The sequence below is a fragment of the Oncorhynchus gorbuscha genome, linkage group LG05 (assembly GCF_021184085.1).
Source record: "Oncorhynchus gorbuscha isolate QuinsamMale2020 ecotype Even-year linkage group LG05, OgorEven_v1.0, whole genome shotgun sequence".
NCBI lineage: Eukaryota > Metazoa > Chordata > Actinopteri > Salmoniformes > Salmonidae > Oncorhynchus > Oncorhynchus gorbuscha.
The window spans coordinates 67,536,786-67,559,550 of record NC_060177.1 but is presented as its reverse complement, the minus strand read 5'-3'; the positions used below and the strand labels follow the sequence as shown (position 1 = coordinate 67,559,550).

General features: G+C 43.1%; 1 protein-coding gene across 1 annotated transcript in view; it reads left to right on the top strand.

Annotated features, from left to right (window-relative positions):
- Positions 1–22,765, top strand: part of LOC124036362 (AP-1 complex subunit beta-1-like) — a 43,720-nt gene that overhangs the window by 9,320 nt on the left and 11,635 nt on the right. Inside the window, 11 exon segments of the mRNA XM_046350859.1 lie at positions 3,641–3,806; positions 4,537–4,635; positions 5,553–5,812; positions 6,210–6,414; positions 8,357–8,386; positions 8,496–8,554; positions 8,556–8,631; positions 8,825–8,970; positions 9,103–9,232; positions 13,900–13,984; positions 14,608–14,694. Of these exon segments, the coding sequence (XP_046206815.1) occupies positions 3,641–3,806; positions 4,537–4,635; positions 5,553–5,812; positions 6,210–6,414; positions 8,357–8,386; positions 8,496–8,554; positions 8,556–8,631; positions 8,825–8,970; positions 9,103–9,232; positions 13,900–13,984; positions 14,608–14,694 (1,343 nt within the window).

Below are 22,765 nucleotides of genomic sequence, written 5' to 3'. Positions count from 1 at the left end.
AAATCAACAACAGAAGAACCTCAACCCGATTGAGATGCTGTGGCATGGCCTCGAGCAGTTCACACCAGACATCCCAAGAATATTGCTGAACTGAAACCGGTTTGAAGAGGAATGGTCCAAAAATCCTCCTGACCGTGGTGAAGGTCTGATCCGCAACTACAGAAAACGTTTGGTTGAGGTTATTGTTGCCAAAGGAGGGTCAACCAGTTATTAAATCCAAGGGTTCACATACTTTTCCCACCCTGCACTGTGAATGTTTACACGGTGTTCAATAAAGACATGAAAATGTATAATTGTTTGTTATTAGTTTTAAGCAGACTGTTTGTCTATTGTTGTGATCTAGATGAAGATCAGATCAAATTTGGTGACCAATTTATGCAGAAATCCAGGTAATTCAAAGGGTTCACATACTTTTTATTGCCACTGTAGGGACAGACACATGCATACAAACACACACACATACAGTGGGGCAAAAAAGTATTTAGTCAGCCACCAATTGTGCAAGTTCTCCCACTTAAAAAGATGAGGCCTGTAATTTTCATCATAGGTACACTCCATCTATGACAGATAAAATGAGGGGGGAAAATCCAGAAAATCACATTGTAGGATTTTTTAAAATGAATTTATTTACAAATTATGGTGGGAAATAAGTATTTGGTCACCTACAAACAAGTAAGATATCTGGCTCTCACAGACCAGAGGCTTCTCTGTCCTCCACTCGTTACCTGTATTAATGGCACCTTTTTGAACTTGTTATCAGTATAAAAGACACCTGTCCACAACCTCAAACAGTCACACTCAACTCCACTATGGCCAAGACCAAAGAGCTGTCAAAGGACACCAGAAACAAAATTGTAGACCTGCACCAGGCTGGGAAGACTGAATCTGCAATAGGTAAGCAGCTTGGTTTGAAGAAATCAACTGTGGGAGCAATTATTAGGAAATGGAAGACATACAAGACCACTGATAATCTCCCTTGATCTGGGGCTCCACGCAAGATCTCACCCCGTGGGGTCAAAATGATCACAAGAACGGTGAGCGAAAATCCCAGAACCACACGGGGGGACCGAGTGAATGATCTGCAGAGAGCTGGGATCAAAGTAACAAAGCCTACCATCAGTAACACACTACGCCGCCAGGGACTCAAATCCTGCAGTGCCAGACGTGTCCCCCTGCTTAAGCCAGTACATGTCCAGGCCCGTCTGAAGTTTGCTAGAGAGTATTTGGATGATCCAGAAGAAGATTGGGAGAATGTCATATGGTCAGATGAAACCAAAATAGAACTTTTTGGTAAAAACTCAACTCGTCGTGTTTGGAGGACAAAGAATGCTGAGTTGCATCCAAAGAACACCATACCTACTGTGAAGCATGGGGGTGGAAACCTCATACTTTGGGGCTGTTTTTCTGCGAAGGGACCAGGACGACTGATCCGTGTAAAGGAAAGAATGAACGGGGCCATGTATCGGGAGATTGAGTGAAAACCTCCTTCCATCAGCAAGGGCATTGAAGATTAAACGTGGCTGGGTCTTTCAGCATGACAATGATCCCAAACACACCGCCGGGGAACGAAGGAGTGGCTTCGTAAGAAGCATTTCAAGGTCCTGGAGTGGCCTAGCCAGTCTCCAGATCTCAACCCCATAGAAAATCTTTGGAGGGAGTTGAAAGTCTGTTGCCCAGCAACAGCCCCAAAACCTCACTGCTCTAGAGATCTGCATGGAGGAATGGGCCAAAATACCAGCATGATAAATTACAGGCCTCTGATCTTATTAAGTGAGGGAACTTGCACAATTGGTGGCTGACTAAATACTTTTTTGCCCCACTGTACACATTTTGTGTTGTAGAGTAGGGGCCTGAGAGCACAAACTTAATGTATTCTAATGTTTTTAAAATTGCATAGCTACCTTAATTCTTCTGGACCCCAGGAAGAGTATCTGCTGTCTTGGTAGCAGCTAATGGGGATCCTTAATAAATACAAATAAAGTTGTAGAAACATCTCAAGGATGATCAATGGAAACGGGATGCACCTGAGTTTCAAGTCTCATATCAAAGGGTCTGAATAGTTATGTAAATACGTTTTTTTATTCTGTATTTATTTTTTATTTCCAAACATTTCTAAACCTGTTTTTGTTATTATGGTGTATTGTGTGTAGACTGATTTTTTTATTTAATCCATTTTAGAATGAGACTGTAACGTAACAAAATGTGGGATGAACATGTGGCTCAATCCTAGTAATCCAGTTTAGTGTTTTGTTTTCCTATAAATGTATTTTCAAATGGTTTAGAAGTGAATGACTTTGATGGAAGAGGCACTGCATATATCACAATTTTAATGAATCGGTGAATGAGTCTACTCAGGAAGCCAGTATAGTTCTAAATAGGCTTGTTATTTTTCTGTGGGTGAGGTGTTTACTGGTAAACCATTCCATCCATCAAAATGGATTGTCTGTCAAATTTTCACAGCCGTATCCGTAGTGATCAATGCAACCAGGGATATAGTGCTGTAGTAAACCAACCATGGATGATTGTGATGGAGATTGATATTCAATTTGTCATAGAGGCTGTATTGCACATCAGCAGAGCTTGCTATGCTTGTTAAAATGGCCTATGCTCTCCCGTTGTCACTTAGTATGCTCTGTTTGTGTTAATGCAAGCAAATGCATTCGAACTTGCACAAATTCGCACCCACACCTTGGAGCCCTGTCTGTTCCAGCTCACTGCCCCCAGATCACATTTTATTGTCTGGAAGAGGCAGGGAGAAATTCTCATTACCATGACAGAGGGTTTTCTGCTTGTCTTTCATCGTGAAAGGTATGAAGATAAGCTTTTGAGAACGAGTGAACGCTCCTCTAACCTCTCCCCCACACATGCAGGGTGTCGGTCCTTGAGAATGGCGTAGCACTGAAACCCTTCCCCAGATAACTCTCAAGCAGTCCCAGTCAGGCTCTATCTAGGCCCAGGAGACTGGATCCATATGCTGCACAGACCGACAAACGTATACCCTCAGGCAGCCCAGTCCACGTTGCCCTGTGCTTAAGTTACTGTACTGCTGTTTCCTGACCATGGTCTCACAGCCATGAGTCACTCAGTGAACCTTTTGTCTCAATTAGCTGGTGAAATGGATGATTTCATTCTATTTGGTCTTCCTTTGCTTTGCCGTCTTTTTAATTGTTAAATAGTGAATCATTTAAATTTCTGAAGGCGTTGCGATCCCCCTCTTTTAGTTTTTGTCAGCAAAATGTAATTCAGAAAATAACACAGTTCATCCAGCATAAAGTATGGTAATTGTGGGCCCACAAAATATTTGTGTGATGTGCGGTAATGTAAATATTCAGAGGCACACAATACAAATGTGCTAAAATTTAGTGAAGTGAAAGTTCAGAAGCTGTGAAATTTCTGTTAGTCTTTGCAACAGCGCGAACAGATTGTTGCCTTTTATTTTTTATTGGCCCAATGCTCTTAAGCGCTAGGCTACCTGCCGCCTCCTTGCCTCGCATTACTGCTCCAGCACATCCTGTTTTAAATGCCATGTTGGCATTTAACCAATTTTCCATTTGGGACTAATGAAGTACTTCAACTATTTGTAGTTCCCTTTGAAAAGTTTTTCTGTCTGTTAGTTCCTGACCGTGGTATCTGTTCCCAGGTATGAGAGTGTGATCGCCACGCTGTGTGAGAACCTGGACTCTCTGGATGAGCCGGAGGCGCGGGCGGCCATGATCTGGATCGTAGGAGAGTACGCAGAGAGGATTGACAACGCTGATGAGCTGCTGGAGAGCTTCCTGGAGGGCTTCCACGACGAGAGCACCCAGGTCTGACTCACACACATGGCTTTTGTCCCAAATGGAACCCTATTCCCTGTATGGGCCCTAGTCAAACGTAGTGCACTACATGGGGAATAGGGTGAAATTTGGGACACAGACAAGATTCCATTTACCTCTCACTGTCTAAACAGGGATTCAATGTAACCATTGTGTGTACACTGGAAGAGATTGGGGGGGGGCTGCATTTAGCAGCCTATACGCAGCGAGAGTAGTCCTATACTTGACTGGCCACTCTGTTCTTTCATATGATAACTGTTTTGGCTCTCGAGAGACAGCAGCAGGTATGTGCAAATGCTGACTGGCTGTTTATGGAACGCTGAAAGGCACTGCTTGTGAAAGAGCATTGATTTGAATTACTTTAGGAATTCAACCTGTTTGTGATGAAGATAAAAAATTAAACGGAATAATTCTGGAGAGACACTTAAATACCTAGTTTTTGTTTCCTTAAAACGTCAGAGTCCAGGTGATGTAAAAAAACAACACTTTAATTGGAGCACTTCAGTAACAATTGAAGTATGGAACGGTTGGTATTCATTTACATATTTTCCTCAGTGGCTCTGTGTATACAGAGTAGTCTTCAGTCCAGGGTAGTCTTTGTTAGGTGTGCAAATGTTTTGTCCATAAGGCTTTTCTGTACTGTAAGGATGTAGCTGTGAGCTGAGTTGACGTGAATAGTACGAGTGAGTTTAACCTGGTCTCATCTACTCTTGGTTCCCAGGTGCAGCTGCAGCTGCTGACAGCCATAGTGAAGCTGTTCCTCAAAAAACCCACTGAGACCCAGGAGCTGGTGCAGCAGGTTCTCAGCCTGGCCACACAGGTGAGTGCCCCGGGACACATACATACACAGTGAGCAGCTTGGATCTAATTAACAAGTCTCACAACAGCACTCCTTATGCCAGGGCCTTCAGACCATGTCAGATGTCACTCCAACCGCCAAATAGAAGAACAGAAACCAGCATGTTATGATTGTCTTGTCTTAGAATTGCTCAAATTAAGTTGGAGAGGTGGGACGTGTATTGTCCAATCTTTCAAAAACTAGGGTACCCCATTCCCAGAAAGTGTGGAACACCTCCAAGTGTTATCCTAAATAGACCAATAAGCCAAGCAACACAACAGGAAGAAGGGAAGGTCAAAAATAAGAAAGATTAAGAGTTTGATTGTATTTTGCTTAAAGGCATTGAGAACAACCCAGTTTAAAAGTGGACTGTGATCTAAATACTTGTAGCCTTTCATTGGTCTAGTTACTGTGGGATGTGCTTGACTAAACATGACAACGAGGGCACATGAGTTATTATATATGGGTGTTATTAGTTTGGGTGTTATTAGTCTCTCTGTTTTGCAGTGTTTTATGAGTAGTTAATCTCCCTCCACAGACTCCTCAGACTGTCTAACTTTGGAGTTTAGTTTCAACACTGCCAGGAAGCTACCAGGACCAGAAATATTTTTTTAAATATAATTAATTTAAAATTAATTTAATTTAATTTGTTTTAATTTAATTTTTAATATCTAGTTTTATGCCCTTGTTCCTAGGATTGTCTTATTGACTGACTGGGTAAATTATTCTAGCTCTACCCCTCAGGGAACCGAACCTAAACTGACCCTTAGATTATTTGCTTAGTATCTGACTTGACATGAGTGAGAAGCACAGACTGAGTAGCAGAGAGAAGAGTCTGAAGCAGCAGTTAGTATTTATTCTGCACCACATCAGTCATCCCGTCCATCTGTTGTCTGCAGGACTCTGACAACCCGGACCTGCGAGACCGTGGCTACATCTACTGGCGCCTGCTCTCCACTGACCCTGTGGCTGCCAAGGAGGTGGTACTGGCTGAGAAGCCTCTGATCTCAGAGGAGACTGACCTGATTGAGCCCACCCTGCTGGAGGAGCTCATCTGCCACATCGGCACGCTGGCTTCCGTCTACCATAAACCCCCCAGCGCCTTCGTGGAGGGCAGCCGTGGTGTGATGCACAAGAGGCTCCCCGCCCGCACTGGGTCGTGAGTCTCATACACAAGGATCACTTAGGGCCCACTTGATGTGACCCAGAGCAGTCAGAAAGATTTCATATGAGGCTGTGTTCCAAGCAGACATCAAGTGCAGCCCACTGCACAGAGCAGATTAAGTTTATTGCCACTTAATTGTGATTTTCATGACATTTAAGATGTGCCAGTGGTGTTCCCTAAAATTACTTTAGGATCCATTTTAAGCAGGTTTGGTTTATTGAATAGAGTTCCAGATAATTTAGCTTGGCTTGGACTAGGCCTATATGTATTTTGGCACAAAACACTGCATTTATGAATTAAACAAGTTAAAAAAACTTCTTAAATGCCCCTTTTTATTGTGTGAATCTTAGTTCTATCTAACTCCCTCTGTCCTTGTCTCTCCATCCTCCAGAGGAGAGAGTACGGAGAGCCCAGACGTGGGCACTGCTGCTGGGGGCTCTGAGGCTGCACCGTCTATCATCCCCTCCCAGGGAGACCTTTTGGGGGACCTTCTCAACCTGGACATGGCACCCCCCACCACCAGTGGCCCCCCACCCCCCACCACTGGCATGCAGATGGGAGGCATGGACCTCCTGGGTGGAGGTCTGGACAGCCTGGTAGGTATTTCACATAGTGTAGACCCCTATGCTGCTACTCCTGGTCAACCAGTGAACCCTTTCTGGGTCAAATGATCTCTGCAAACAGTCATTGTAGCCAGAGCTTACGGTTATTATACCCCCCCCTCTTTTTTTCCCCTCAAATTCTTCTCTTTTCTTTTTTTGACTGAGTTTTCCTCTGTTTATTTGATGCCACACCTGCAGATGGGGGATGAGTCTGAACCGGTAACTACATGGAGGGAGAGGGCATAGCTCTATAGTCACACATCACATTTTATCATCATTAGCTAGATGTAGTAGCTCACTTTTATTTCTGTGTCTACAAGTATATACTATACGTATCATACTGTGTGCTGTATTCACCTCTTCAATATTCTTTCTCTGTGCTTCATGCATCCTGATTGTTACATGTCAATGAATACATCTGACAACCCTACATTATCCTGCCATCAGCCCCACGTTCCCCTGCGGACGGACACTCCTCGCTCTCCGTCACCTCAGCCCCCGTCGCCAGTGTACACCCACACTGACTACACCTACACTGACTACAGTCACACTGACAGCCCTCCTGACCACAGCCCTACTGAGCACAGCCCCCCTGCAGAGGTTGGTTGAGGGGCATCCGTAGAGGCTGCTAAACAGTCTAGACTAGAGTCCCCCTCTGGTACCCTGTGCTTCACTGTGACCTGTGACCTCTCACCGTCTTTAGCAGCAGTGTCACGGTCCATTTCCTCTCGTCTCAACATGTTTCTTTCAGGGCTCTTAAACTCTTGTAGGTCCTGTTCTTCTTGTTTGTTCTTCCAAAAGCCCTTACATTTACATTTAAGTCATTTAGCAGACGCTCTTATCCAGAGCGACTTACAAATTGGTGCATTCACCTTATGACATCCAGTGGGACAGTCACTTAACAATAGTGCATCTAAAACTTAGGGGGGGTGGGGTGAGAGGGATTACTTAACCTATCCTAGGTATTCCTTAAAGAGGTGGGGTTTCAGGTGTCTCCGGAAGGTGGTGATTGACTCCGCTGTCCTGGCGTCGTGAGGGAGTTTGTTCCACCATTGGGGGGCCAGGGCAGCGAACAGTTTTGACTGGGCTGAGCGGGAGCTGTACTTCCTCAGTGGTAGGGAGGCGAGCAGGCCAGAGGTGGATGAACGCAGTGCCCTTGTTTGGGTGTAGGGCCTGATCAGAGCCTGGAGGTACTGAGGTGCCGTTCCCCTCACAGCTCCGTAGGCAAGCACCATGGTCTTGTAGCGGATGCGAGCTTCAACTGGAAGCCAGTGGAGAGAACGGAGGAGCGGGGTGACGTGAGAGAACTTGGGAAGGTTGAACACCAGACGGGCTGCGGCGTTCTGGATGAGTTGAAGGGGTTTAATGGCACAGGCAGGGAGCCCAGCCAACAGCGAGTTGCAGTAATCCAGACGGGAGATGACAAGTGCCTGGATTAGGACCTGCGCCGCTTCCTGTGTGAGGCAGGGTCGTACTCTGCGGATGTTGTAGAGCATGAACCTACAGGAACGGGCCACCGCCTTGCTTACTCTAGCTAGCTATATTTTTTATAATTTGATGATTTTTACATGCTACTCTAGACTTTTGCTCTGCTCTCTTCATGAAATGTTTGGGAGTAATATGTATTTCAATACTGAATTCTCTGTGAAACCACCTAACGGACCACTGGGCTGGCAAACAGTTGGCGTTTAGTTTCAGAGGGATGTCAGAATGAACCTGAATACATGATGCTCGTTCTGCGCTCTTCAATCTCCCTCCTTTCATCCACAGTTCTAGAACACTGTTATATTGTCTCTGCTCTCAACCCCTCATCACACCCCCCCACCCCCCCTCCCTCCTTCAGTCTTCCTCTAGCATCTCCCTCTCAACCTGCTGGGAATAAGGTGTAACATTCTAGTCATGTAAAATCTGAACCTCTCTCTCTCTCTCCCCTCAGCTTGGAGGAGATATTGGTGGGAGTCCTGCGGTAAGTCTACTTGCCTGGTTGTTTAAACATATCCATTTGAAGGTTGATATTTCAGTGCAGTTTTTGGATGCTCATGTCTTACATGTTAAACATGATCTCTCATCCACAGATGGGGGTAGGTTTTGGGGCGGCTCCTGCTGTGATGCCAGCCTCTCTCAACGCCCCAGTGGGGGGGTGGCCTAGGAGACCTGTTTGACCTGGGTGGGGTTGGCATGCCGATGGGAGCATATATTCCTCCCAAAATAGTAAGTCTCTCTCTGTACAGTATTAGTATGATAGTATATTATTGCAGTGTCAGATTAGTATGCAGAATAGAATAAGTGTTTTGTATTTATATGATGGCCTTGTCCTCTGCAACAAGCAGTTAGAAGGATATAGCTGCTATATGATACTGCTGCAGTGCTGTAGAGGCGTTCTGATGGCGTCCTGTATCTTCAGGTGTGGCTCCCGGCCATGAAGGCTAAAGGTCTGGAGATTTCTGGGACCTTCGCTCGCCGTGCTGGAGTCATCCAGATGGAGCTGATCCTCACCAACAAGGCCATGAGCGTCATGACCGACTTTGCCATCCAGTTCAACAGGAACAGGTGAGAGAACCACACTGTGACTGATGTGAGCTCACATTCTGAATGACTGTCATTGAACCCATCCATCTCTTGTCTGAATGTGATTTCCTCTTGGGTGGTTTCTGGTTCTGACTTGGACTCATCTTTCTCTAGTTTTGGACTGGCCCCTGCCGGCCCTCTCCAGGTCCTCACCCCTCTTGGCCCAAACCAGACAATTGAAGTCAGCCTCCCCCTCAGCACTGTCGGGCCAGTCATGAAGATGGATCCTCTCAACAACCTGCAGGTAACCTTCCCACAACATTAGTTGTACAGGATGTTTCAGAAAACTAGGCTGCGTGAAGAGTTAATTGTTTTAAATGTCAGCTTGAAATATTGTTACCACATGTGATGTCAGCTTTGGCCTTGACATACAGTTCCTTCAGAAAGTATTCACGCCCCTTGACTTTTTCCACATTTTGTTGTTACAGCCTGACTTTAAATGGATTACATTGAGATTTTGTCACTGGCCTACATGCAATACCCCATAATGTCAAAGTGGAGTTATGTTTTTAGTAATGTTTACAAATTAATTAAATGAAATGCTTATGTCTTGAGTCAATACAAATTCAATCCTTTTGTTATGGCAAGCCACATAAGTTGCATGGACTCACTCTGTGTGCAAAGTAGTGTTTAACGTAATTTTTGAATGACTACCTCATCTCTGTACCCCACACACACATTTATCTGTAAGGTCCCTCAGTCAAGCAGTGAAATTCAACCACAAAGACCAGGGATGTTTTCGAATGTCTCACAAAGCTGGCCACTTATTGGTACAAAAAAAATGACATTCTAAATCCTTTTGAGCATTGTGAAGATATTAATAACACTTTTTAAATGGTGTATTAATACACTCAGTCCCTACAAAGATACAGGTGTCCTTCCTAATTTAGTTGCTGTCGAGGAAGGAAAACGCTCAGGGATTTCACTGAGGCCAATGATGACTTTAAAAAAAACATTTATAGAGTTTAATGGCTGTGATAGGAGAACTAAGGGTGGATCAACTAAATTGTAGTTACTCCACAATACTAACCTAAATGACAGAGTGAAAAGAAAAGGGCCTGTACAGAATAAAAAATATTCTCAAAACATGCATCCGGTTTGCAATAATGCACTAAAGTCAAACAGCAAAAATGTGGCAAAGAAATTAACTTTGAGTAACACTCTTAATATCTTTAAGCATGGTGGTGGCTGCATCATGTTATGGGACTGCTTGTCATCGGCAAGGACTAGGGAGTATTTTTAGGATAAAACTAAATGTAATCGCGTTAAGCACAGGCAAAATCCTAGAAAACCTGGTTCAGTCTGCTTTCCAACAGACTTGGGGAGATCAATTCACCTTTCAGCAGTACAATAACCAAAAACACAAGGCCAAATATACACTGGAGTTGCTTACCAAGACTACATTGAATGTTCTGGAGTGGCCTAGTTACTGTTTGGACTTAAATTGTCTTAAATCAATGGCAAGACTTGAAAATGGCTGTCTAGCAATGATCAACAACCAACTTGACAGAGCTTGAAGAATTTGAAAAAGTGTGCAAATATTGTACAATCCAGGTGTGTAACGCTCTTAGAGACTTACCCAGAAAGACTTACAGCTGCCAAAGCTCATTCTACTTATGTAAATTACATTTCTGTATTTAATTTTCAATAAATAAATTAGCAAACATTTCTAAAAACATGTTTTTACTCGTCATTATGAGGTGTTGTGTAGATGGGTGAGAAATCTATTGAATCCATTTTGAATTCATGCTGCAACAAAAAAAAATTGAATAAGTCAAGGTGTATGAATACTTTGAAGGAACTGTATGTCTTGTTAAATTATACAGTACAGCCCCCAGTTGATGTTATTCACATTGTCTTAGCTAGGGCTGGGCAGTATACTGTATTGTATTGATGCAGGGACCGGTTTGGTGTTTTACTTTACCTTCTATACCGGTATTTGAATGTTTAGGTTTGTTAAATGTGATACGCCATGTGTAATGTCAATTTGTATAGTTTGTTACTTGAGTCATCTCTCTCAGCTCTTTCTCCCGGTGCCACTTTCCACCCAGACCTAGCCGCGCCCCCTGTCACTCAAGGCGCGCATTTGGTTACTCAACCACGAGACACTTGTGTTCAGTCTGCATGGTCAATGTAACAATACTGTTTTCACTTTGCTTCTTAATATAAATCCACTAGCGTTCAATAATGACACTATTAGTTTGTTTCTTACATCAGCAAACAACTAATTTATTTTCTTGGCAAGTTGCCCTAAATCTTGTGCCGCTAATAAATGTACAGAGTAAGAGCAAACGTAGCTAGCTAATACAGCCGGATAATACCAGTGATGTTGTAGACCTGAATCGGCATGTTGTTTCTGCAACAGTATCTTTTAAATCAAAGAGGAATATGCAAAGCAAGAATATGTTAGCTACATGAAGTAGCTAAGAGAGAACATGCAATGTAGCCAAAGCTTATAGGGTTCCCTAGGAAACACGTATCAACACTTTAGTTCCTACCCTGTCACAATAAATCCTCCCTGGCATTTTAATTCGTTGTCATCTCAAACAACACTGTATTCAAAGTGCCCACTATTCTATTCTAACTATATATTAGAATAGTCATTCCATTTCCACGATACCAACAGTTTTGCTCTAATTCGCAAGTCAAATCGCAATTGCAACATTTGGTTAATAAATATAAGTCCTAGATTATTAGCCCATATCCTACAGCCCAGTGTGGCAGTGTGGAAATTCAGAATTGAGCGGTGGTGTAAAGTACTTTAGTACTTGAAAGTATTTTTTAAAGTGTTTTTGTTGTTGTTGCTATCTGTACTTTACTTTACTATTTTTTTCACTACATTCCTAAATAAAATACTGTACTTTTTATTCCATACATTTTCCCTAACAGTCAAAAGTACTTGTTACATTTTGAATGCTTAGCAGGACAGGAAAATGGTCCAATTCATGCACTTATCAAGAGAACATCCCTGGTCATCTACTGCCTCTGATCTGGAGGATTCACTAAACACAAATGTTTTGTTTGTAAATTATGTCTGACTGTGGGAGTGTGCCCCTGGCTATCTGTAAAAAAATGAAATGGTGACATTACTTAAGTATATTTAAAACTAAATACTTTTAGACTTTAACTCTAGTATTTTACTGGGTGACTTTTACTTGAGTAATTTTCTATTAATTTATCTTTTACTCAAGTATGACAATTGGGTACTTTTTCCACCACTGCAATTGAGTGCAGGGAAATGCAGAAATGATAAAAGTGCTGAAATTTATTTTGGTTGAATTGAACAGTATAAAACAATCAGAATGGAGAAAGACTCCTTGACATTTCTTAGAATGTATGTGTTGCCACCCTAGGATCACTCACTACTCCATAAAGCACCCTAGGATCACTCACTACTCATAAAGCACCCTAGGATCACTCACTACTCCATAAAGCACCCTAGGATCACTCACTACTCCATAAAGCACCCTAGGATCACTCACTACTCCATAAAGCACCCTAGGATCACTCACTACTCCATAAAGCACCCTAGGATCGCTCACTACTCCATAAAGCACCCTAGGATCGCTCACTACTCATAAAGCACCCTAGGATCGCTCACTACTCATAAAGCACCCTAGGATCACTCACTACTCATAAAGCACCCTAGGATCACTCACTACTCCATAAAGCACCCTAGGATCACTCCCTACTCATAAAGCAAATGTACAACTTTTTAGTCAGCAACTAAAAATACCGTCTAACAGTCTGCGTCCATTTTTATTTATTTAAATACTGTACTTTGGACATATTGCCCAGCCCTAGTCTTAGCTGTGTCATGGCTTCACCCCAAACCATGTTCAAATAATGTCAGGTTATTTAAATTCCTGTGCTACAGAAACTAAGGATGAAATATGACCTAAGAAAGTCTCTGGAACTAGTTTTTAGTTCAGAACCATAACTGAGACTGGGCCTCTTTGGATCAGAGCAGTCCTCCGACGACTTAGAGGGACGAGAGGTTGGAACGAGGGTGGAAGGATGCAACGTTGTGCACCTGGTGAGAGGAGATGAGAGTCCAGGAGAAATGAGCGAGAGGTGGGGAATAGTCATTAGAGGTCACCCCACTCTGTGGTATTAGTCTACACCACGGCTCTGCTCTGTTTCCCTTGGCGCCAACACTGCTCCTCCCAGCCGGGTGTATTCCTACAGGAGGAGGAAAAGCTGTGGCCTCTGTACTGTACCTGCTGACGGTTATTTAGCCAACAGTCACGTTCTCGTATCAGCTTATGGAAATACTTTACGCATCACTGCTAAACTATTTGATCCATACAGGCCCAGGACTTGTATGATGGTACTGTAGGCTATAAAACCAAATAGTTTAGCAGCAGTGATAATAAAACAGTTTCCATTATTATCCAGTCAATTGTGTGAAGGTTCGAGAGAGACGTAGGGTGACCGAGGGATACAGAATAGCCCAACTGCAGTATAGACAGCCTGACAGGCAGAGAGGCACTCTGTCCACACAGCACCAATACTCCCTTATGGATTATGCAAGAGTTTCTCCTGTCATGCCCTTCCTGCCACAGGCTCAACTCAACCTCATGGTCCTCATCACTCTTCTATAGAGCAGGCTGATCAATACGGTGACTGCTCCAGGCTCCACAAAGTTCTTAGAGAGTCCTTTAGGACTCACAAATACAGAAAAAGGGATGGAGAGATCACATTGTGTAGTAGAATAGAGTGCAGTGGATGCTATCGTGTGTGTGTGTTGTCGTCTCCACAGGACAGTAACCTCTTGTTCAATAACCCCACACATGCCCTGCAGTGTCTGTCCTTTCAGACCACTTGAAAACAATGAGTCATAGATTGCCCTCTTCATCTCCGTCCTTTCCCTCTCTCTCTCCCCTCCCCTCTGTATGATCACTCTCACAGGTGGCTGTGAAGAACAACATTGACGTCTTCTACTTCAGCTGCCAATACCCCATCAGCATGCTGTTTGTGGAAGATGGAAAGATGGGTGAGTGTCTGAATAAACTACTCAGTGAATCAGTGCGTCACTGTTGATTTTAGAGTTTTGATTTATTAGGATCCCCATTTGCCGACGCCAATGGCGACAGCCAGTCTTACTGGGGACCGACACAGATCAAAAAATACATTACAGACAAAAGACTTTACAATTGACATGCATTTAAAACATGAACATATTGTGTCACCTGTCAATAGCCTCAAACCAAGATAAGGTCAGCCCCTGACCATTACATCAATCTCCGAGAAGCTGTGTTTGCGTGCACACAAGTATCTTGTCATGCATTTGCTCTCAGATCAAACAATCCTGACGTTGGGTCCAATTTGCCCTTCCCGCTCTGGTTGATTGGTTCTGGGGGAATGTGGGGGTGTCTGTCCCCCTGTGGAGACTGCAGATGGGGGAGCAGTAGGAATGCTGCTGGGAGCTGATGTTCCGGATCCTAAAAGCGCAGCAGGGACTGCACTGTTCAGCACCGCAACAAATTGTTTACCTTTCATTTGTTTTTTATTTCCATTTGCTTTCTCGTCCTCAGTCTCCCTCATATTTTTCTTTCTTTCTTTCACTGTTTCTCAATTTTTCCCACCACCTGAACTATTCTTTGTATCTCTCCCCAGAGCGTCAGGTGTTCCTGGCCACGTGGAAAGATATTCCTAATGACAACGAGTCTCAGTTCCAGATCAAAGACTGTCATCTCAACTCAGGTGAGACAGACAAACACGGAGGGATAAAAGGAGAAAGGGGAGAGGAGGAGAATGTGTACCTCTACATGCTATATGTGTTAAGACAGCTTGACATGTAACTTGGGCTGTGGAAACAGAACCATGTCCGGTCAGAGCTCCAGTCTATCTATTTAATGGATACACAGTGCATTTCAAAAGTATTTAGATCCCTTGAATTTTTCCACATTTTTGTTACAGCGTTTGTCTCAAATGTATTCAATTGTTTTTTTCTCTCGTCAATCTACACTCAATACCTCATAATGACAAGGTGAAAACATGTTTTTAGAAATGTTGGCAAATTTGTTCAAAATGAAAAACCGAATGAACTTATTTACATAAGTATTCAGACCCTTTGCTATGAGACTCAATTGTGCTCCAGTGCATCCTGTTTCCATTGATCATTCTTGAGATGTTTCTACAACTTGATTGGAGTCCACCTGTGGTAAATTCAATTGATTGTACTTGATCTGGGAAGGCACACACCTGTCTATTTAAGATCTCACAGTTGACAGTGCATGTCAGTGCAAAAACCAAGCCATGAGGTCAAAGGAATTGTCCGTAGAGCTCCGAGACAGGATTGTGTCGTGGCACAGATCTGGAGAAGAGTACCAAAAAATGTCTGCAGTATTGAAGGTCCCCAAGAACACAGTGGCCTCCATCATTCTTAAATGGAAGCAGTTTGAAACCATCAAGACTCTTTCTAGAGCTAGCCTTCCGGTCAACCGGAGCAAGGGTCTTTGTCAGGGAGGTGACAAAGAACCTGATGGTCACTCTGACAGAGCTCCGTAGTTCCTCTGTGGAGATGGGAGAACGTTCCAGAAGGACAACCATCTCTGCAGTATTCATCCTGCCAAAAGGCACTTAAAGGACTCAGACCATGAGAAACAAGATTCTTTGGTCTGAAGAAACTAAGATTGAACTCTTTGGCCTGAATGCCAAGCGTCACGTCTGAAAGAAACCTGGTACCATCCCTACGGTGAAGCATGGTGGTGGCAGCATCATACTTTGGGGATATTTTTCAGCAGCAGGGACATGAGAGACTTTTCAGGATCGAGGGAATGATGAAGGGAGCGAAGTACAGAGATCGTTGATGAAAATCTGCTCGAGTGCTCAGGACCTCAGACTGAGGCGAAGGTTCACCTTCCAACAGGACAACGACCCTAAGCACACAGCCAAGCCATGTCTCTGAATGTCCTTGAGAGGCCCAGCCAAAGCCTGCACTCGAACCTGATCGAACATCTCTGGAGACACCTGAAAATAGCTGTGCAGCGACGCTACCCATCCAACCTGACAGAACTTGAGAAGATCTTCAAAGAAGAATGGGACAAACTCCCCAAACACAGGTGTCAAGCTCGTAGCGTCATACCCAAGAAGACCTTAGGTTAATCGCTGCCAAAGGTGCTTCAACAAAGTATTGAGTAAAGAGTCTGAATACTTATGTAATTGTGATATTTCAGTTTTTTTATTTGTAATAAATTTGCTACAATTTCTACACCTGTTTTTTGCTCTGTCATTATGGGGTATTGTGTGTGTGTGTGTGTGTGTGTGTGTGTGTGTGTAGATTGAGGGGGGGTGGAAAAAATCAATCAATTATAGAATAAGGCTGTAACGTAACAAAAAGTAGAAAAAGTCTATAGGTCTGAATACTTCCTCAATGCACTTTATTCCGTTAGGTAACCTGCTGACCTTATTTACATGTGATAATTAGATTTTACACAAGCATGAAAACAGTTGGGTCTGAGCTAAATAACTAATGCCAGCTTAGTTTATTTTCCTGAATAGATTTAATTTCCTGTAGAGTGAAAATTGATGGTTTAGACCTTCCTGTAGTGTGACAGAGAGACAAGGGCAAGTTAATTAAGGAGTATATCTTTGCTGTGCAAGGTAGTTTAAACAGAGTAACTGTAATTGAAAATTAAGAGTTTAGCTTTTGAATGAAAGAGCAAGAGCTTAGTTAGACTATGGCAGAGTTGTATCAGTGCTCTGCAGATGAATAAAGCCACAGACATGAAAAGAGGCTTGTTTCAGAAAGCTCAATTTCTCTGAATTCTTTCTATGCCGGTTATACACTCTATATACAAAAGTATGTGGACACCCCTTGAAATGAGTGGATTTGGCAATTTCAGGCACAGCCGTTGCTGACAGGTGTATAAAACCGAGCACAAAGCCATGCAATGTCCATAGACAAACATTGGCAGTAGAATGTCCTTACTGAAGAGCACAGGGATGCCACCTTTCCAACAAGTCAGTTTTTCGTGGTTTGGGCTAGGCCCCTTAGTTCCAGTGAGGGGAGATCTTAACGCTACAGCTTACAATGACATACTAGACTATTCTGTGCTTCCAACTTTGTGGCAACTCTTTGGGGAAGGCCCTTTCCTATTTCAGCATGATAATGCCCCTGTGGAAAAGGTGAGGTCAATACAGAAATGTTTTGTCAAGATCGGTGTGGAAGAGCTTGACTGGCCTGCACAGAGCCCTGACCTCAACCCCATTCAACACCTTTTGGGATGAATTGGGCCGCCGACAGCGAGCCAGACCTAATTGCTCAACATCAGTGCCCGACCTCACTGTGTGTGTGTGTGTGTGTGTGTGTGTGTGTGTGTGTGTGTGTGTGTGTGTGTGTTATTAGCCGAAGAACTGAAAGAGTATGGTTTATGGACTGAGAAGGAAAAGCTCCACTAGGACCCAGAGCAGATGATGGACAACTGCCTGGTTCCATTATGGTTCTGATTGCAATGCTGTCCCCAAACCCCTTCACATTTTAAAGTTGAACAGTAAAATAGCTGAAGGTCCAGGCCTCTGCATGGAGGCCTATTAGATAGCCATCATATTGCTTCATTCTGATTCCCTCAGTTATAGTAGATTGTTTTAAATACAGGAGCTGGCGCACGCCCAGAATAATAGTTTGTGTGGAGGTGCTGACTGACGGCAAATAAACTATCAAAATAATGTCACACACTCCATGTATTGTCTCCCAGAAATGTCACGGGTATTTACCGTTTCGGCATCACTGTGCCTTCCTCAGGTTAATGTCATGAAATACTTGAACCAGGTTATGTATGCACAGTGCAATTAGTGTAACCAATGACAGTAGTGAGGGGTGTGTCATAATGATTAAGTGAATTAAAATGAATTTGTGAAACTGTTAAATAGTATATGGCGTATTAAATATTATGCTATTGTTATCATACAGAAACATAATGGAATATTGTCCATCATATTAGCATCAACCTACATTATTGTTTCATTAAATTTCACAATTTTTGTATTTCATTTTTTTTACATGTAATCTTTTGGTTCAACCTTAATATATAATGTACATCAACAGGGGAACATATTAAGTGTACGCTAATAAGCTGTAAAAAAAGCATTTTTTTCAATTTACAAGACTTGTTTATAAGAAGGGTCTGAGATCAAAGTCAATATTCAGACCACTAGGGGTCAATGTTTTTAGATAGGATATGCAGTAACCCTCCCTTTTGAGGTAGTAGGATCTCCATGTTACCTCTCCTTGGTAGAGCAACATGATCAATGCCTGTGTATTTGAGGAAGGAGATTGGATGGTTAGCTTCAACAAAGTGAGCTGATACTGGATAGTCAATGTTCTTACACCTGCTTGCGCTGCGGTGTTCAGCTATGCGTTGTTTTAATTGTCTTTTCGTTTGTCCTACATAGTCTTTTCCACATGAACAGATGATGAGGTAGATTACTCCCTTGGTCTTACATGAGATGATACTCCTAACAGGGATCTTTTGACCTGTATGTGGGTGTCTGAAGAAAGATGTTTTTATGGTGCTATTGCACTGTGCGCATGAGCCACATTTGTAGTTCCCATTTGGTATAGGTGTCAGGAGTGTGAGTGGGCTCAGGGGGCATGTCAGATCTCACCAAACTATCTCCAAGAGAGTCTGAGTGGGCTCAGGGGGCAGGTCAGATCTCACCAAACTATCTCCAAGAGAGTCTGAGTGGGCTCAGGGGTCATGTCAGATCTCACCAAACTATCTCCTATATTGCCGCCTGTTGATGATGTACATTATATATTAAGGTTGAACCAAAGGATTCCATGTAACAAAAATGAAATAGGAAATTATTATGGGAAATTCAATGAAACAATGTATGTTGATGCTAATATGATGTACAATATTCCATTGTTTCTATATGGTAACAATAGCATAATATATTTAATGTTTTTTGTTTCACTAATTCATTTTAATTGAATCATTATGACACACCCCTCACTACTGTCATTGGTTACACTAATTGCACTGTGTGCATACATAACCTGGTTCAAGTATTCATGACACTGTCCTGAGGAAGGCACAGTGATGCAGAAATGTTGGTAAATACCCATTAAATTGCTGGAAGACTATACATGGAGTGTGTGACTTTATTTTGTTAGGCTTGTGTTACAGGTTGTCTATTATAAACTAACAACACCCAGGGGCTACTTATCAATGTTTTATTTAGTGAACATGTGGCAATGAACCAGTGTTTGCCTGGGAGAAAATGATTGAACACACTGGTTCATATATACACTACCGGTCAAGTTTTAGAACACCTACTTGTTAAAAGGTTTTTCTTTATTTTTACTATTTTCCACATTATAGAATAATAACGATGCCATAAAAACTATGAAATAACTTCCATGGAATCATGTAGTAACCAGAAAAGTGTTAAACAAATCAAAATGTATTGTATTTCATTTTCTTCAAATAGCCACCCTTTGCCTTGATTACAACTTTGCACACTCTTTCATTCTCTCAACCAGCTTCATGAGGTAGTCACCTGGGATGCTTTTCAATTAACATGTGTGCCTTGTTAAAAGTTAATTTGTGGAATTTCTTAATGTGTTTGAGTCAATCAGTTGTGTTGTAACAAGGTAGGGATGGTATACAGAAGAGAGCCCTATTTGGGAAATGACCAAGTCCATATTATGGCAAGACCAGCTCAAATAAGCAAAGATAAATGACAGTCCATCATTACTTTAAGACATGAAGGTCAGTCAATCCGGAAAATGTAAAGGACTTTGAAAGTTTCTTCAAATGCAATCGCAAAAACCATCAAGCGCTATGATGAAACTGGCTCTCATGAGGACCACCATAGGAATGGAAGACCCAGAGTTACCTCTGCTGCAGAGGATAAGTTCATTAGAGTTACCAGCCTCAGAAATTGTAGCCCAAATAAATGCTTCAGAGTTCACGTAACAGACACATCTCAACATCAACTGACTGTGTGCATCAGGCCTTCATGGTTGAATTGCTGAAAAGAAACCACTAATAAAAAGGACACCAATAAGAAGACTTGCTTGGGCCAAGAAACACGAGAAATGGACATTAGACCGGTGGAAATTTGAATTTTGGTTGAGTCCAAATTTGAGATTTTTGGTTCCAACTGCCTTGTCTTTGTGAGATGCGGTGTGGGTGAACGGATGATCTATGCATGTGGATTTCTCACAGTAAAGCATTGCGGAGTTGTGATGGTGTCGGGGTGTTTTGCTGGTGACAATTCTAGACTCACTTAACCAGCATGGCTACCACAGCATTCTGCAGCAATAGAAAATAGTGAAAATAAAGAAACCCTCACAACGTTGATAATAGCAAACCGCTCTCCCACACGGTTGGACGTACTGCCAAATTCTCTAAAATGATTTTACATGCAGTTTATGGTAGAGAAATTAACATTATCTGCCAACCGCTCTGGTGGACATTCCTGCAGTCAGCATGAGAATTGCACACTCCCTCAACTTGAGACATCTGTGGCATTGTGCTGTGTGACAAAACTGTCCCCAGAAGAAGGTTCACCTGTTTAATGATCATGCTGTTTAATCAGCTTCTGATATGCCAGACCTGTCAGGTGGATGGATTATCTTGGTAAAGGAGAAATGCTCACTAACAGGGATGTAATTTCTGCACAACATTTGAGAGAAATAAGCTTTTTCCTCATCAATCTACACCCAATACCCCATAATGACAAAGCAAAAACAGGTTTTTATAAATTGTACAAATTTATTAAAAATGTTACAATTCAATTTGACAAGTATTCAGACCCTTTACTCAGTACTTTGTTGAAGCACCTTTGGCAGTGATTTTAGCATAGTCTTCATGAGTAGGACTCTACAAGCTTGGCACACCTGTATTTTGAGGGGTTTCTCACATTCTTTGCAGATCCTCTGAAGCTCTTTCAGTTTGGATGGGGAGCGTTGCTGCACAGCTATTTTCAGGTCTCTCCAGAGACGTTCGATCAGGTTCAAGTCCGGGCACTGGCTGGGCCACTCAAGGACATTCAGACTTCTCCCGAAGCCACTCCTGTGTTATCTTGGCTGTGTGCTTAGGGTCATTGTCCTGTTGGAAGGTGAACATTCGCCCCAGTCTGAGGTCCTGAGCACTCTAGAGCAGGTTTCATCAAGGATCTCTGTACTTTGCTCCATTAATCTTTTCCTCGATCCTGACTAGTCTTCCAGTCACTGTAAAACATCCCCAAAGCATGATGCTGACACCACTGTGCTTCACCGTAGGGATGGTGCCAGGTTTCCTCCAGGTGTGACGCTTGGCATTCAGGCCAAAGAGTTCAATCTTGGTTTCATCAGACCAGAGAATCTTGTGCCTTTTGGCAAACTCCAAGCAGGCTGTCGTACCTTTTACTGAGGCGTGGCTTCCATCTGGCCACTCTACCATAAATGACTGATTGGTGGAGTGCTGCAGAGATGGTTGTATTTCTGGAAGGTTCTCCCGTCTCCACAGAAGAACTCTGGAGCTCTGTCAGAGTGACCATCAGGTTCTTGGTCACCTCCCTGACCAAGGCCCTTCTCCCCAGATTGCTCAGTTTGGCCAGGTGGCCAGCTCTCTGAAAAGTGTTGGTGGTTCCATTCTTCTTCCATTTAAGAATGGTGGATGCCACTGTGTTCTTGGGGACCTTCAGTGCTGCAGAAATGTTTTGTTACCCTTCCCCAGATCTGTGCCTTGACACAATCCTGCCTCGGAGCTCTACGGACAATTCCTTCGACCCCAGGGCTTGGTTTTTGCTCTGACATACACAGTCAACTGTTGGACCTTTTTTTGATTGATAAGTGTGTGCCTTTACAAACTATTGCTTCTTTTTTGACCCAATGATCACTCTGCTACACAGCTGATGCCAACTGGACTTTTCAATAACACTGTACCTCATTTTGTTTACCTGTCGGCCCCAGCCTCAAACTCCGGTCCTCTATGTACCTAACTGACCCGCTCTGCCCATTCATCGCCATTTACTCGTTGTTGTCTTAGCTCTCCTGATCAACACCTCTTATTGCTTTATACCTCTCTCTGTCAATATGCCTTGTCTACTGCTGTCTTGGATAGTTCTTAATGTTGTATTTCACTGTAGAGCCCTCAGTCTAGCTCTTTTGTCCCACCACACGCATGCGGAGACCTAACCTGGATTACAACATGTCTCATCACTCAACGCCTAGGTTTACCTCCACTGTACTCACATCCTACCATACCCTTCTCTGTACATTAGGCCTTGAATCTATTCTACCACGCCCAGAAATCTGTTCCTTTTATTCTGTCCCCAACGCACTAGATGACCAGTTCTTATAACCTTTAGCCGTACCCTTATCCTACTCCTTCCCTGTTCCTCTAGTGATGTAGAGGTTAACCCAGGCCCTGTAGCCCCCAGTTCCACTCCTATTCCCAGGCGCTATCATTTGTTGACTTCTGTAACCGTAACAGCCTTGGTTTCATGCATGTTACCATCAGAAGCCTCCTCCCTATGTTTATTTTATTCACTGGTTTAGCACACCAATCTAAACTAGATGCCCTCAATCTCACACAAATTATCACGGAACCTACCAACCCTAAATACGTAACCATGGGCACCCTCTTAGATATCATCCTGACCAACCTGCCCTCTAAATACACCTCCGCTGTCTTCAACCAGGATCTCAGCGATCACTGCCTCATTGCCTGCGTCCGTAATGGGTCCGATGTCAAACGACCATCCCTCATCACTGTCAAACGCTCCCTAAAACACTTCAGCGAGCAGGCCTTTCTAATCGAACTGGCCTGGGTATCCT